Source organism: Trichomycterus rosablanca, chromosome 16 (genome assembly GCF_030014385.1).
Source record: "Trichomycterus rosablanca isolate fTriRos1 chromosome 16, fTriRos1.hap1, whole genome shotgun sequence".
NCBI lineage: Eukaryota > Metazoa > Chordata > Actinopteri > Siluriformes > Trichomycteridae > Trichomycterus > Trichomycterus rosablanca.
The window spans coordinates 23,883,160-23,897,160 of NC_086003.1; the positions used below are offsets into that span (position 1 = coordinate 23,883,160).

Consider the following 14,001-nt stretch of genomic DNA (forward strand, 5'->3'; position numbering starts at 1 on the left):
TATGTAGAATAACTTATATAGAATAGCAGTGAATAAATTCATTTGTGTGTAGTAATGTGTTCAGCACTAATTTCAGATTTCACTGGGAAGCCCAGACTTGGTTCAGTGACACAGCTGCTACATACCGAGGTTTGCATGAATATCTTTTTCTTTACTGAATTTAATAATTCAAAACATACGACACTTTTAATAAATTAAAATTCAACATTCATTATTTTTGTCATTGTCTGTTTTCCCACTGCTTTATCTGTCCAGGAATCACCCTGTACAGGTCAGCAGTTCATCATACAACAAAACTTATTGTTGCTCTTGTTTATTTCAGGATAACATGGAAACATTTATCCTAACAACAGTGCGAGCGGGAGCAGTCATATTCATCCCTGGGTTAATCATCGCACTTGTATGGAGTAAGTATATTGCATCATTCAGATTTTTAAGAGACTTGAATAAACAATGAAATGCAAGGCCCCCCCCCCCCCCCCCCCCAAATATTTAGATATGCCTTAAATTGCAATACACTGATGTCAGAAATGTCTTAAAACCAAATGTAGAGCTTCAGAGGATCATCTAGTTTTAAAACAAGTGGCTAATAACATCACATCCCTAATTGATCCTAGTCTATATTTTTTTACTTTCGGCTGCTCTCATAATTTTAGCGGTCACCACAGTGGATCATTCATTCTGCACACCTTTTTTGGCACAGTTTTACTGAAACCCTCCTGATTTTATCCAGGCTTGGGATCAGCGCTGAGAGCACACATACAAGTGCACCTTTTGATGGCTAGGTCGTCCCCCCCATCATCATGTCTGTGTGGCCTCTCAAACAGCCAAATACACTAATGGCACAGCTGAGATCAAGGAAGTGCTAGCCTATATTAATGCACTTTTAGGAAAATTATACAAGTTACCTTTCCAGTCTGGGTACTCATATTTTCATACAACCAAACAAATCTACACTGGAGAAAATTCACTTGTCTGGAGTTGTGTTGACCACACTCATCAGGATGAACTGTGTGGAAATTGCCACAATTCCTTGTGCAATGTTTTAGGCTAAATTTAGCTATCAGACACTGTCTCTCTGGAAAAGTGGAAGTGAAAAAGATCAGTCATGAGTTGCTTTGCTTGCTATGCACTAAAGTATTTTCCTTGCTCTGCTCTTAGAACTGAGACGGAAATATGGAAACAGCAGTGTACAGGAAAACAGACACCAGCTTAACATCGTCTTCCATTCAAACATGCCTGTGGAGACACCACAAGAGGAGGCTTATGATATATCATTTGTTTAATTCAATAGTACGACATTAGGGGGACACGCACATTACATGTAACATCCAATGTTATATATTATGTCTAAAGCTAAATAACGCATTTTGATAAATTTGCTTCATTAAAAATCTATAAAACATATCAATCTTGCAGAAAAGTAACATCAGTTGTGCTGCACACCTTTCCATCATGGGGTCAATCTGATTAAAAAGCTGGAGCATGTGGCTTTTTTCTCCAGGCAGCCCATAGGCCCAAGGCAATATTACTATTACTTAACTGTAAACAGCATCAGATGCTTCTAAATTAGGGCACACCACTTTTTGGGAGTTCTTGGATTAAAGGACTATTAAAAAAAAGTCTTAGCATAACATAACAATTCAGGTTCTTGACTCTGGCAAGAGACCACTGTTCTATAACTTTTTATACAGTCCAGTTAAACTAGCCTGATTTATATGGACAAAGAGAAGTCACCAGGCAAAGTCAATTAATTACTAATGAAAAGTCTAATGGTCTAATGCCACAGAGTTGACATTAAATCACTTTCCACACAATCAAATAAATGATCTAAGTTGGTGTATGTATATATCTGATCCAGCATATAAAAAAAAAAAAAAAACTAACTAAAATAAACATATTATTCATAACATAGGTTTTAAAGACCAATGTTTAATCATTTCCCAGGATAAAACAATTATTGTGAATGAATGCAAGTCACTGTGTGCAATAAAGCTGAACGTCAGCATCAAGTTTTGTTTATGTCTATCTAAAAAACAAATAAAAGAACTACCAGTGAAAACTTATCTTTCTTCCCCGAACAGAAAATGAAAATCAGTTTTTCATAGCTTACCATGTTATTAATATTTTTGATCTGCATTGTTTGCACATTGTGTTTTGCACATGTATACTCCCTAAGTTAGATTTATCTGCCGAGAACTTTGTCTTCTATGACTACAAAATTAAGAACTGCTGCCTTAATGTAATGTAATGATTTGTTATACAGTGCTCAGAGTGCCTCAGTTTTTCAATCAGCTGACATGTATTGTTATTTTTATATTAATTATATGCAGGTCAGTAAAATAATAAATAAATAAATAAATACACAAACTGTCTCATCTTATTTGTTCATTGCAATTGAAAAACTAATACTTAGTTACTCTAAAACAATAAAGTAGAAACCTATGAACACATGTAGTTAACAACTAACAATAACAAATAATAAATGGTATATTTATTAACATACTGTCAATAGACCAGGTCGAACATGTGTTTTCATTTTAAATTTAAAGACAGTAATAGTTTGCAGTCCTAAGATCTGCAAAAAAGGTAAACATTTCCCACCAAGCTGTAAGTGATCCTAAGGATTAACACAAAACTGCATCTGCTTAACTGAGCAAACAGGGTGGGCTAAACTGCTGTATGGAATTAGTAAGATAAGCAGAGGTGTAACTGTGTGAGCTTTAAACGATGTGTTAAATTCATACTTACTTTTTTGGAAAAGAAGTAACATCTTAAAAGGCTGTTATTTTCATAGTCTAAAGACCACCACAACAACAGACCTCGTGGCGCAACGGTAGCGCGTCTGACTCCAGATCAGAAGGTTGCGTGTTCAAATCACGTCGGGGTCAAAATATTTCATAAATTTCCATTTAGGAACAGTAAAGTTATCTTGCTAATTTAAATTAAGTAATATATACAATTCATGAGTACTTCAGCTCACCTTAAGCTATTGTGGCGTCAGAGGGAGAAACACACTCGACCTTGTCACTTGTATGGTGCTGTCGGGGTTACGTGTTTGGTACTTTTAGTTTGTGTTTAACATAAACAAGAACGTTTTTAAGTCATTTATGGTACATATGTGTTTTAAATTAGCCTACTTTATCTTCTGATGTAACAATAATAAAAGTAAAGTAACAAACGATGCAGCCATTAGCGACAAAAAGTTGAAATAGTAGCTTAAAGTCTGAACGTAGCATTTGCTCACAATTACAAACAGATAAACAAAAGTCTAACCGTCGGTTCTTAATTAAATTACTTACTTACCCTTTTAAGAACACAATTTACATTTCTTATTTTGGTTGTTACATTTCAGTAAATAAATCATTTGCGACCGTTTTGATTACTCGTGTGGTGTAATAAACGTGTATTGCCGCTTGATGGCGATATTTACCCTAAAACTGGGCGTTACTCAAGCTTAAACATAACATACTGTACGTTAAATCATTGTTACTTACCACTCTATCCTGGTTATGGTCGCGGTGATTGAGATGCCACCAATCAATAGACATAAATCAGATACACACCCTAGACAGGAAGTTTGTAAGTATGCTTACCCATTTATTCACTTATTTCCACCTGGGCCACTTTCAAGTGGTAAACCAGCACATACATGAGAAATAAAAAACATCCTAAAATAGTCTGCTGGTCTAATCTGGTCTGGGCTTGGTTTATGTCTAAGCTGAAGCACCTTACAGACAATGAAAAGAAGTTAGGATGGAGCCCAGCATCTCAGGATCCATGTTGCTGTGTAGTGTACACTTGCTGGTTTAGGCTGGACATGTTCCTTTATCATTTTGTAGAACTCAGCAGTTTCTATTAATGCTAAAATTCCAAAAGAAATGTCACTATATATAGAAAAAAATTACCAGTCTAGCCTTTGGGAGGTGCGCTCATAAGTGCGCTCTCAGTGTCAGTCCCAAGCCTGGATAAAAATAAAAACTGTGCCGAATCAGGTAGGCAGACCAGAATGATCCACTCGTGTGTGCAGTCAAAAAAATAATAATAAACTGTAACAGAAAAGACTGTGTAATGCCAGAGCTTCCTTCTGGAACACACTAGACACCTGGCATTTTTCTTTCTTTGTAAAATAATTTCAAATAAACTTTATTTATGCATAAACTGAGTCAAAACTTTCAATCTTATTACACATATAACAGAAAAGACAGGGAAAAAAACTTTAACCCTTCAAGGTACCATCTTCAGTCAATGTGTTTCAAACAAATACTGTACAATATGACATATTCAGCATTACAATGTGCCTTCAGAATACAGTGGTTGGGTTATTTTCCATTTTCTGTCTCAAATACAGTGCATAACTCAATGTACACTCAATGTATTCAGTTTTCGAGGAATGCATTGTACAGTTTAAGATAAAAAAGAGACAGCAAAAAAGTAACAATAGGAAGGACAACAGATACACAATTTAGTTCCTTCAAGAGTCTTTTGAGAAAGAAAAGGCATCTTAAGGCTTATGCTGAATTCTGAATTAGATGGACTTTTCTCAGGAAGCAGAAAGGCCTGAAGAGTAAAGCTCTCGTGTTGACCATTTTTTTTCAATTCAAACTAAACAAAAACACTGTTATTCATAACTATCATCCACAAAAGACTAACCTTACTAAGAAACATGTTGAAAGAAAACAACATGAAAAAGGAAAGACAGCAAGAAGCCAAAGATTAGTTCCCCTCGAGTTCTATCTGCCAGTGATTTGTTTTTCAGTGAGCACGTAACGATTCCTACTATTCACATTCTTACCAGTTTCTTTGCAAGTGATTCTGGAATGTTACGTGATATTGGTTCAACATCCACAACCAACTGCATCACCTGTAATAACTGCTAGTAGTCAACATGTCTTCAATAATGCATGGATGAGATTTTATACACCTGCACACCTCGTGAGAGAGCAGCAGTGTTCCTGAGAGGCCTGCCAGAGTCGGGTAGCAGGTGGTGAACAAAAGTGTTGAATGCTGGCAACCAGGTGAGGGAAAAAGCATCTTTTAGTCAGTGTTTAATTCTCCTCGATGAGGGTAATGTCTAATTCTGTACAATCCCTCTCAAAAACACTTTGTTGTCCACCGTCGCGAGACGAGTCTACCTCCTCTCGTTCCTCCTCCTCCTCCTCCTCCTCTTCCTCATCACTTTCACTCAGCGGCCCAATACTGGTCCTTCCTAAGCCTTCGGCGGGTGAACATGACCCTCTATAGTCTCCAAAAAAGGGTTCGAGGCCCATGCAGACGTCCCCTCCACATGCAAGTCGACCACGGTCCAAACAACTCAGGGGATCTGTGCTTCGGGTCTACAAAGAAATATCAACATATCGTTAGATAAAGTCAAGGTATGAAATACTAGCTTTGATGTGCTTCAATCTAAAATGTATAATGAGGTTAAGCGAGGGATGCGCAACAGGGCCAAAACTCTCCATCACACACAATCTTGTCAGAAGTATATGGATGCCTGACCATGAGCTTGTTGTACATCCCGTTCCAAAACAATGTTCATTGATATGAAGTTAGCAATAACAGACGCAACTCTTCTGAGAAGACTTTAAACAAAATTTTGAAGTGTGGCTGTGGGCATTTGTGCACATTCTGTCTGGGTCAGCCACTGATGTTGGAAAATGGCTTGTAGTTAACTGACTAATTTATCCTAAGGGTGCTCAATGAGATTCCTCCACACAAAACTTGTTAAACCATGTCTTTATAAAGTCTTTATACACTGATCAGCCATAACATTAAAACCACCTCCCTGTTTCTACACTCACTGTCCATTTCATCAGCTCCACTTACCATATAGAAGCACTTTGAAGTTCTACAATTACTGACTGTAGTCCATCTGTTTCTCTACATACCTTTTTAGCCTGCTTTCACCCTGTTCTTAATCAGACACAGCAGCGCTGCTGGAGTTTTTAAATACATTGTCCACTCACTGTCCACTCTATTAGACACTCCTACCTAGTTGTTCCACCTTGTAGATGTAAAGTCAGAGACGATCGCTCATCTATTGCTGCTGTTTGAGTTGGTCATCTTCTAGACCTTCATCAGTGGTCACAGGACGCTGCCCACAGGGCGCTGTTGGCTGATGGACTATTCTCAGTCCAGCAGGGACAGTGAGGTGTTTAAATACTCCATCAGCGCGTCTGTGTCTGATCCACTTATAGCAGCACAACACACACTAACACACCACCACCATGTGCTGAGAATGATCCACCACCTAAATAATACCTGCTCTGTGGTGGTCCTGGGAGAGTCCTGACCATTGAAGAACAGCATGAAAGGGGGCTAACAAAGCATGCAGAGAAACAGGTGGACTACAGTCAGTAATTGTAGAACTACAAAGTGCTTTTATATGGTAAGTGGAGCTGATAAAATGGACAGTGAGTGTAGAAACAATGAGGTGGTTTTACTGTTATGGCTGATCGGTGTATTTTAATTCATTCATTGTCTGTTTTACCACTGCTTTATCCTGGTCAGGGTCGCGATGGGTCTGATTCATTGGGTAAAAAGTAAAAAAAAAAAACACCCTGGACAGGTCACCAATCCAACACAGAGCAGACACACACACATTCAAACCCACTTATACCCTCACACTTAGGGCAGTTTTAGTAGCTCCAGTTGCTGCATGTCTTTGGACTTGTTGGAGAAAACCAAAGCACCCAGAGGAAACCCACACAGACACAGGGAGAACATACAAACCTCAGGCCCTCAAACCCAGGCTCTTCTTGTTGTGAGGTGACAGTGCTACACACTGCACCACCTATTTTTTTATTACACAATACCAAATAAAATAAATCTACCAGTTACCTGTGTCATTTTTGCAAAGTCTAGCACAGGCCTTGCACATGGTCTGTCCGGGTCCCTGCGCCGCTTCAGACCAGGCTTGAGCAGGAGCAGGTCACACGGTTGAGAGTGACAGCGTGGAAGCTGCGGTGGAAGAGCCCGACGCACAGAGGATGGAGTGCTGCAGGCGGATGACGGTGAAGGGGGCACAGCTGGAGGCTGGGAAGCAGGTTGGAGGGGCACTTGGGGTGGCGGGAGAAAGTGGGCTGCAGCTTCGCGAATGAGCACTGGAGAGAGTGAGAAGCGCCGCTGCGGGGGAGGAGGAGGGTGAAGAGGGGATGGAGAGGAAGAGCATGAGGAAGCTGAAGGGAAAAAGCAGCAACAGGCACCGCCTCCGGCAGTGTCACTCGGATCCCAGGGGAAACTCCATGGCAGCGGGGAATCTGGGGAAAGGGCCAAGCTGAAGAAAGTGGGGCTCGAGGAAGAATGCAGAGAGGAATTCAGAGAGGAACTCGGGGCACGCAGCGGACACGGCCCCCCCGCGCCCCCTCCACTGTGGCATCGGCGGTTCACTGGTGTCCAGACCTTGGAGGCACTTGGCCGCCAGGTGTACCGGCAATGCGAGAGGTCCTCCGGCACAGACAGCGAACGACAGTGGCGTTTGGGGGGTGGCGGGGGGGGAGGCGGTGGCCCGGGAAAAGACAGTTCCGTCACAGAGGTGCTTGGGGCGAGCGGACAGTTCAGGTTGTCCCCCTCCGGCAGGTGAGCAGCAGAGGGGCCCAGAGGCACCGGGATGGGGGGAGAGCTGGATCTCAGGGTGCCTTGCACATCAGACTTTGAGGAAGGGCAGAGCTGCCAATAACTGGTTTCTGTGGAAAACAAGGATTACAAATCACATGCAAATGCAAGGACATGACTTATCCTCAAGAATTGTCCTTAAACAGTAAAATTTACCATTCCCTTAATAATGGCACATCATCTATGTCCTAATGCAGCTGGAACACCCCCCCCCCCCCCCCCCCCCAATCCCGCACCCTTGTTGTCTAATGAGTTTCAAGACTCAAAAGTTCAACTGGCCTGAGACAGCTGCAGATCTGTGGATGTGTTATCTAGGTCAGTGGTCCCCAACCACTGGGCCACAGACAGGTACCAGTCCGTGGGTCATTTATTACCATGCCGTACAGAAAGAATAAATCATTTAGGCTGGACATAAGGAACGCACTACGAGTGTTATTGTCTCCTATCACCCCTAGGTGGGAGCGTCTCATTGCAGCGAAAAAAGCTCAGTGCTTCCACTGATTTTCTATCATTGGCGAGTAGTATTGTTATGCACTTTATGTATTTTATTATGCTCGTCGTATAATGATTTTAAATCCTCCTGCCCCCGCCAGTCCGTGAAATTAGATCTTATATGAAACCGGTAGGTGGTGCAAAAAAGGTTGGGGACAGCCGATTTAGGTTACTTCATTTGAAAATGACTCGGACTGGGGTTCAATGAAATCCTAAAGCATTAGAATTAGCTTTTTAACTTTTCCACGCTGTATCAACAACTACTGCCTCAGATTATTTTTTAGAAATTCATTAAACACTTTGGGTCCCTTAACAGTCTTGGTGTGAAGCTGATATAAAATATAAGTGACACTACATAACCTCACATTTAAACGAAGACAGACTAAAGGTCTATAGCCTTTCCTTAGGTCTACAGTCGTTCCCCAACTAACAAGGAAAACCTACATAAGAATTACACAAAGTGTTTTTTACCATTTGAAAAATACCAAACTAGCACTATTGATAACTCGAAATAATGATAATTAACAAAATGAGGTTTTTAAGTCTGTATGGGAATGCTCAAATCATCATTTCAACCCTACTTTTCCCAACGACATCACATGAAATAGGAGGCTTTAAGAGTCTTGGTAAAACACTAAAGTTGAGGCTATTAGGAGGGAAAACGTGAAATGGCAATGACTAAATCAGGCTGAAATAGGGTTTATGAAACTCACCAGGCATCAACCCATCTGTGGGCCTGCAGGTTTCAGTGTGGCTGAAAGGATCATGTCGAGCCTGAAAACAAAATGATTATTAAAAAGGAAACAGTTTGTGTGTTATGTTCAGTAGTAATAACTGAAATAAGCTTTACCAGGCTGATGTCCAGCTGTTGAGTTTGGTGCTGAAACTATGGATTTGCTTAACGTTTAGCAAAACCATAGCTTTGTACATGAGAAAGTCTTATGAGAAGGTGATGACCATCAGAAAAATTCACACAGCAAGGGGCGTCCTCCATAGTATCTCATCAGAGAAACAATCTCCAACCAGCTTCAAATGTCATAATGACAATAACCTGGGAACACATCAGAGACAGAATCACAGGTTATACCAAGACAATCTGAAACTAGTAGTGAATTAAGCAACTCTAATGTTGTGGCCGCTTAGGTGGCACAGCAGTAAAATATGCTAGAATACCACAACTGACATCTCAAACATCTAAAGTTTGAATTTCAGCACTTCTACTGGTAGGTTGGGTGCCTATGCAGACAACAATTGGCTTGTTCTAAGAGTGGGAATGCTGGAGTGGATACCTCATAACTGCAGATACAGGAGATAATGAAGATCAGTGTGTGACTCTCTGTACCCAATACTGATCTCCATATTAGCTCACCTCGTACAGGTAAAAAGAAGCAGTTGGGGGCGTGTGTTAGTCACTGCCATCCTTGGTCAGGAGTGGTGGGTATTTGGATAGAACTAGATTGGGAGGTAAATTATGAAAAAAGCAACTCTTGTTTCTCTAATGCCCAAAATAGATTTAAAAAAACTTATCTTTAACTATCACTTGTGTTTAAAAGTAGTTTTGCTGTGATTGATCCTGTATGATTCTCTATATTTTTGGTTATTTTTGGTCTATTAGCTTTTTTGTTTGTAATAACTACTGTTGCTTGACCATTCTTGAACAGGATTTTAAAATAAATTAAGATAAGATGAAGATATACTTTATTTGTCATATATACAGGGGTTGGACAAAATAACTGAAACACCTGGTTTTAGACCACAATAATTTATTAGTATGGTGTAGGGCCTCCTTTTGCGGCCAATACAGCGTCAATTCGTCTTGGAAATGACATATACAAGTCCTGCACAGTGGTCAGAGGGATTTTAAGCCATTCTTCTTGCAGGATAGTGGCCAGGTCACTACGTGATGCTGGTGGAGGAAAACGTTTCCTGACTCGCTTCTCCAAAACACCCCAAAGTGGCTCAATAATATTTAGATCTGGTGACTGTACAGGCCATGGGAGATGTTCAACTTCACTTTCATGTTCATCAAACCAATCTTTCACGAGTCTTGCTGTGTGTATTGGTGCATTGTCATCCTGATACACGGCACCGCCATTGGATGCACATGGTCCTCCAGAATGGTTCGGTAGTCCTTGGCAGTGACGCGCCCATCTAGCACAAGTATTGGGCCAAGGGAATGCCATGATATGGCAGCCCAAACCATCACTGATCCACCCCCATGCTTCACTCTGGGCATGCAACAGTCTGGGTGGTACGCTTCTTTGGGGCTTCTCCACACCGTAACTCTCCCGGATGTGGGGAAAACAGTAAAGGTGGACTCATCAGAGAACAATACATGTTCCCAAGATTTGCGCTCCTTGCACCATTGAAACCGACGTTTGGCATTGGCACGAGTGACCAAAGGTTTGGCTATTGCAGCCCGGCCGTGTATATTGACCCTGTGGAGCTCCCGACGGACAGTTCTGGTGGAAACAGGAGAGTTGAGGTGCACATTTAATTCTGCCGTGATTTGGGCAGCCGTGGTTTTATGTTTTTTGGATACAATCCAGGTTAGCACCCGAACATCCCTTTCAGACAGCTTCCTCTTGCGTCCACAGTTAATCCTGTTGGATGTGGTTTGTCCTTCTTGGTGGTATGCTGACATTACCCTGGATACCGTGGCTCTTCATACATCACAAAGACTTGCTGTCTTGGTCACAGATGCGCCAGCAAGACGTGCACCAACAATTTGTCCTCTTTTGAACTCTGGTATGTCACCCATAATGTTGTGTGCATTGCAATATTTTGAGCAAAACTGTGCTCTTACCCTGCTAATTGAACCTTCACACTCTGCTCTTACTGGTGCAATGTGCAATTAATGAAGATTGGCCACCAGACTGGTCCAATTTAGCCATGAAACCTACCACACTAAAATGACAGGTGTTTCAGTTATTTTGTCCAACCCCTGTACATATACAGTACAATGAAATTCTTTCTTCACATATCCCAGCTTGTTTGGAAGCAGGCCTTGCTCGAGGACCAAACAGTGGCTGCATAGCAGAGCCTGGATTTGAACCACCAATCTTCCAGTTGATAGCCCAAAGCTCTACCCACTACGCTACCACTGTCTCATTAAGTATGAGGACCAGCTATTCATGAGATCAATAAACACATTCACTTTGTCTGATTTAAACCAGGATTTTATTACCATTCAGCTCAAACAGAAATGTATTTGAATCATGATAATCTGCTCCACATTTTTTTTTTCAATATAGTAAACACAGTACTAAAGTTGGGATGCTATTTGTGTTGGTGTTTGTTACGTTTTCTCAACTGACACACAGTGTCTGTGCTCTGTGTGTATGAGGCACTCATCTATCAGCCCAATTAAAGAAAAATCTGCCAATCTGCCTAAACCGCTTGCAGTCATTAAGGAATACATTAACTACATTAATAGAAGTTTTATTATGCAATAAGGCAACAACTCAAAACACAAGGTTTGATCAATACTAGTCTTGTCAAATGTATTTCTATAGTGCTTTTTACTATGGACACTCTCTGATAGCAACTTTACAGACACTAGGCTGGTTTAAATAGAAGAAACATTGGTTGAATACCAACCCAACTGAGAAGCTATGGAACGACCTGTGTAGGGCTGTTCATGCATTAAATCCCACAAAGATCTAACTTAGGTTGTGAATTTTAACAGTGCGTTATAGTGGCCTATGTTACCTTTCTATTTAAATGATTATCCCATAGCAATATGGAATACTCTATTGTGAATGGTTTATGGGTTTCTAATGTATATGTATATGTTGAATTACTAACTGGAGTTAATACATATTTGTACTACTGACTTTACTGCTACTTTCTCTGACTGAATGATTGGTGGAAAAAATATATTTTGAGTTTTTTTTTATTGCTTTGTGGGGTTTCTAAAATATGCTGGGTCAAAATATACATAAAGCAACTTAGTATTAATGTTGTGCTGTACAATTATGGCAATTGTGCTAGAATAGTCAAACATAAACCACCAAAAAATAGGTCTGCCATGAATTACACACTTAACATACTGTTAAACCAACTTTACAATACCATGGATTTAAATGCTGACTTGTAGGGGGAAAAAAGTGAAATGGCCCTGCTTTTTTTCGGTGGCTCAGTGGGTAACACTGCTGCCTCACAGCAAGAAGGTCCTGGGTTCGATCCCCAGGTGGGGTGGTCTGAGTCCTTTCTGTGTGAAGTTTGCATGTTCTCCCCATGTCTAGAGAACTACAACAAACTTGTGTCCAGATGAACTGATTCAACTTTGTGGATTTGTGTACCTGGATCATTGAGCATGCATCAACAGACACAAATTATTATATTATTGTTATTGTTGTAATCATTCAGTCATTGAAAAATAATTGCAGGAATCATTAAAAATAAATAAAAAAATATCAAGTGTATGTATGTTTTGGAAAATTGTACCTAGATCTGTAGACCAGTCTGTGTATCTATATATAAGAACTGGTAATGAACGGAAGTGACGGTGGGTTGAGAAAACCCAGTCAAATGGCAGCCTGTCGGGCATTCATCTTGGCAGACATGTAAAAGCAGCTAAATCATCTGGAAAACACTGTGTGCATTTATATACGATGTGGTGCATTAAAATTAAACAGAATTATACACGCGTTCATTTCTACCTGCAGGGCAGAAAACAGATCAGAATAGCAGATCAGATTTATTTATTTAGCCTGATAGCTAGCGACAATTGTGCGGTCATGCCAAATGCCAAACGAGTAAAAACGAAAATAATTCGTCTTGTAGAACAACACACTGTTATTATTGATATATTCTTGTTTAAATTTAGCTAAAGAGCCGCTTGGTACTAGAGAAATGTATTTCTATGAAGCAGTAGGTGTGATAGCGGGCCGCTCGGTCTGTCACATAGCTGAGCACATAAACACAGCACATTCACACTGAGGTACCAGTCCACATAAATATGGCTCATTTAAATACAACATTCACCGTGCAACATGTTCGAACAGATAAATAGAAAATAGGGAAACAAAACATGAAAAGATAAGCTAGTGAATAAGATAAAGCTGTGTTACTATGTGCATGAGCAATAGGCTGGCTGTCTACCTAGAAAGCAGCACACAGGCCCTCTATCTATCCAGCCATTCAACCAGAACTGGCAAGACAAGCCAACATATAAAGCAAGCGATGCCAATCCTGCATAATACAAAACATGCATTTCTAAAATGCAACAGCATAGTATTTATATCACCCGCCTGCCATATATTTAACCTAACAAAATATCACTGTCTAGGCTTGATAAGCAATACACTGAAAGGCATTTAAAACGCACAATAACATGCTGCATTTCTGGCTTACCTTGGCATAATTAAGCCCGGGTCATCTAAATATATCTCAGTTCATCTCATCAGGCCGCCGTTCACGGATACACACAGCAGGTCTATTATTGCTCGCATCAGATCAGACCATTCAGACACAACAGCTAGCTGGACTGGCTAACCCATAGCACGCTTTTGTGAATCTCCATTCTGCTCATGGAACCACGCGCTTACAGTAACGATCCGAATCGATGCAAATCGAAGGTAAGAATCACTGATTTGTGTAGATTTGTCAGCCACATTTGGACATTCACTGTTTTTGCCTCTAGTACAATAGGCACGGTCGGCTGTACAGATTCAGTAGTATGCATCTGCAGAGGTGCGCGCTGCCCCCCGCCCCCGCTGAAGCGCGCGCCCGGTACCCTGCGAGAACTCGCGCTAGGGGCGAGCGCGGCGGCGGCGGGTACGTGTGGCGCGCGCTCCCTGCTGCCAACCAGTCCAGTTCCACTAGTAAACAGGCACGTGCATTTACATTTACATTTACATTTACATTTTCGGCATTTAGCAGACGCTGTTA

At 40.9% G+C, this 14,001-nt stretch overlaps 2 protein-coding genes and 1 non-coding gene across 3 annotated transcripts in view; 2 read left to right on the forward strand and 1 right to left on the reverse strand.

Moving 5' to 3' along the window:
• havcr2 (hepatitis A virus cellular receptor 2) overlaps positions 1-2,291 on the forward strand; it is a 45,849-nt gene extending 43,558 nt beyond the window's left edge. Inside the window, exons 6-8 of the mRNA XM_063012151.1 lie at positions 77-129; positions 323-407; positions 1,162-2,291. Of these exons, the coding sequence (XP_062868221.1) occupies positions 77-129; positions 323-407; positions 1,162-1,286 (263 nt within the window). The 3' untranslated portion in view covers positions 1,287-2,291. The remainder of the gene's footprint in view (positions 1-76; positions 130-322; positions 408-1,161) is intronic.
• Positions 2,292-2,819: 528 nt separating this feature from the next.
• On the forward strand, positions 2,820-2,891 carry trnaw-cca (transfer RNA tryptophan (anticodon CCA)). Its single transcript has one exon. It is a non-coding gene; the product is annotated as a tRNA-Trp (tRNA).
• A 679-nt stretch (positions 2,892-3,570) lies between these two features.
• On the reverse strand, positions 3,571-13,779 carry fam53c (family with sequence similarity 53 member C). Its single transcript, XM_063011255.1, has 5 exons — positions 13,465-13,779; positions 8,957-9,157; positions 8,820-8,880; positions 6,841-7,685; positions 3,571-5,336 (listed from the first exon to the last, which is right to left on the reverse strand). The coding sequence occupies exons 3-5, from the start codon at positions 8,824-8,826 to the stop codon at positions 5,049-5,051; spliced, it is 1,140 nt and encodes a 379-aa protein (XP_062867325.1). The 5' UTR covers positions 8,827-8,880; positions 8,957-9,157; positions 13,465-13,779; the 3' UTR covers positions 3,571-5,048.
• Between the last annotated feature and the right edge of the window lie 222 nt (positions 13,780-14,001).

Bases quoted from the DNA above. Each gene is read 5' to 3' on its own strand.
- fam53c (XM_063011255.1), bottom strand. The intron at 5,337-6,840 runs GTAACTGGTAGA...ATTTCTTTGTAG, and splicing joins ACTTTGCAAAAATGACACAG to ACCCGAAGCACAGATCCCCT.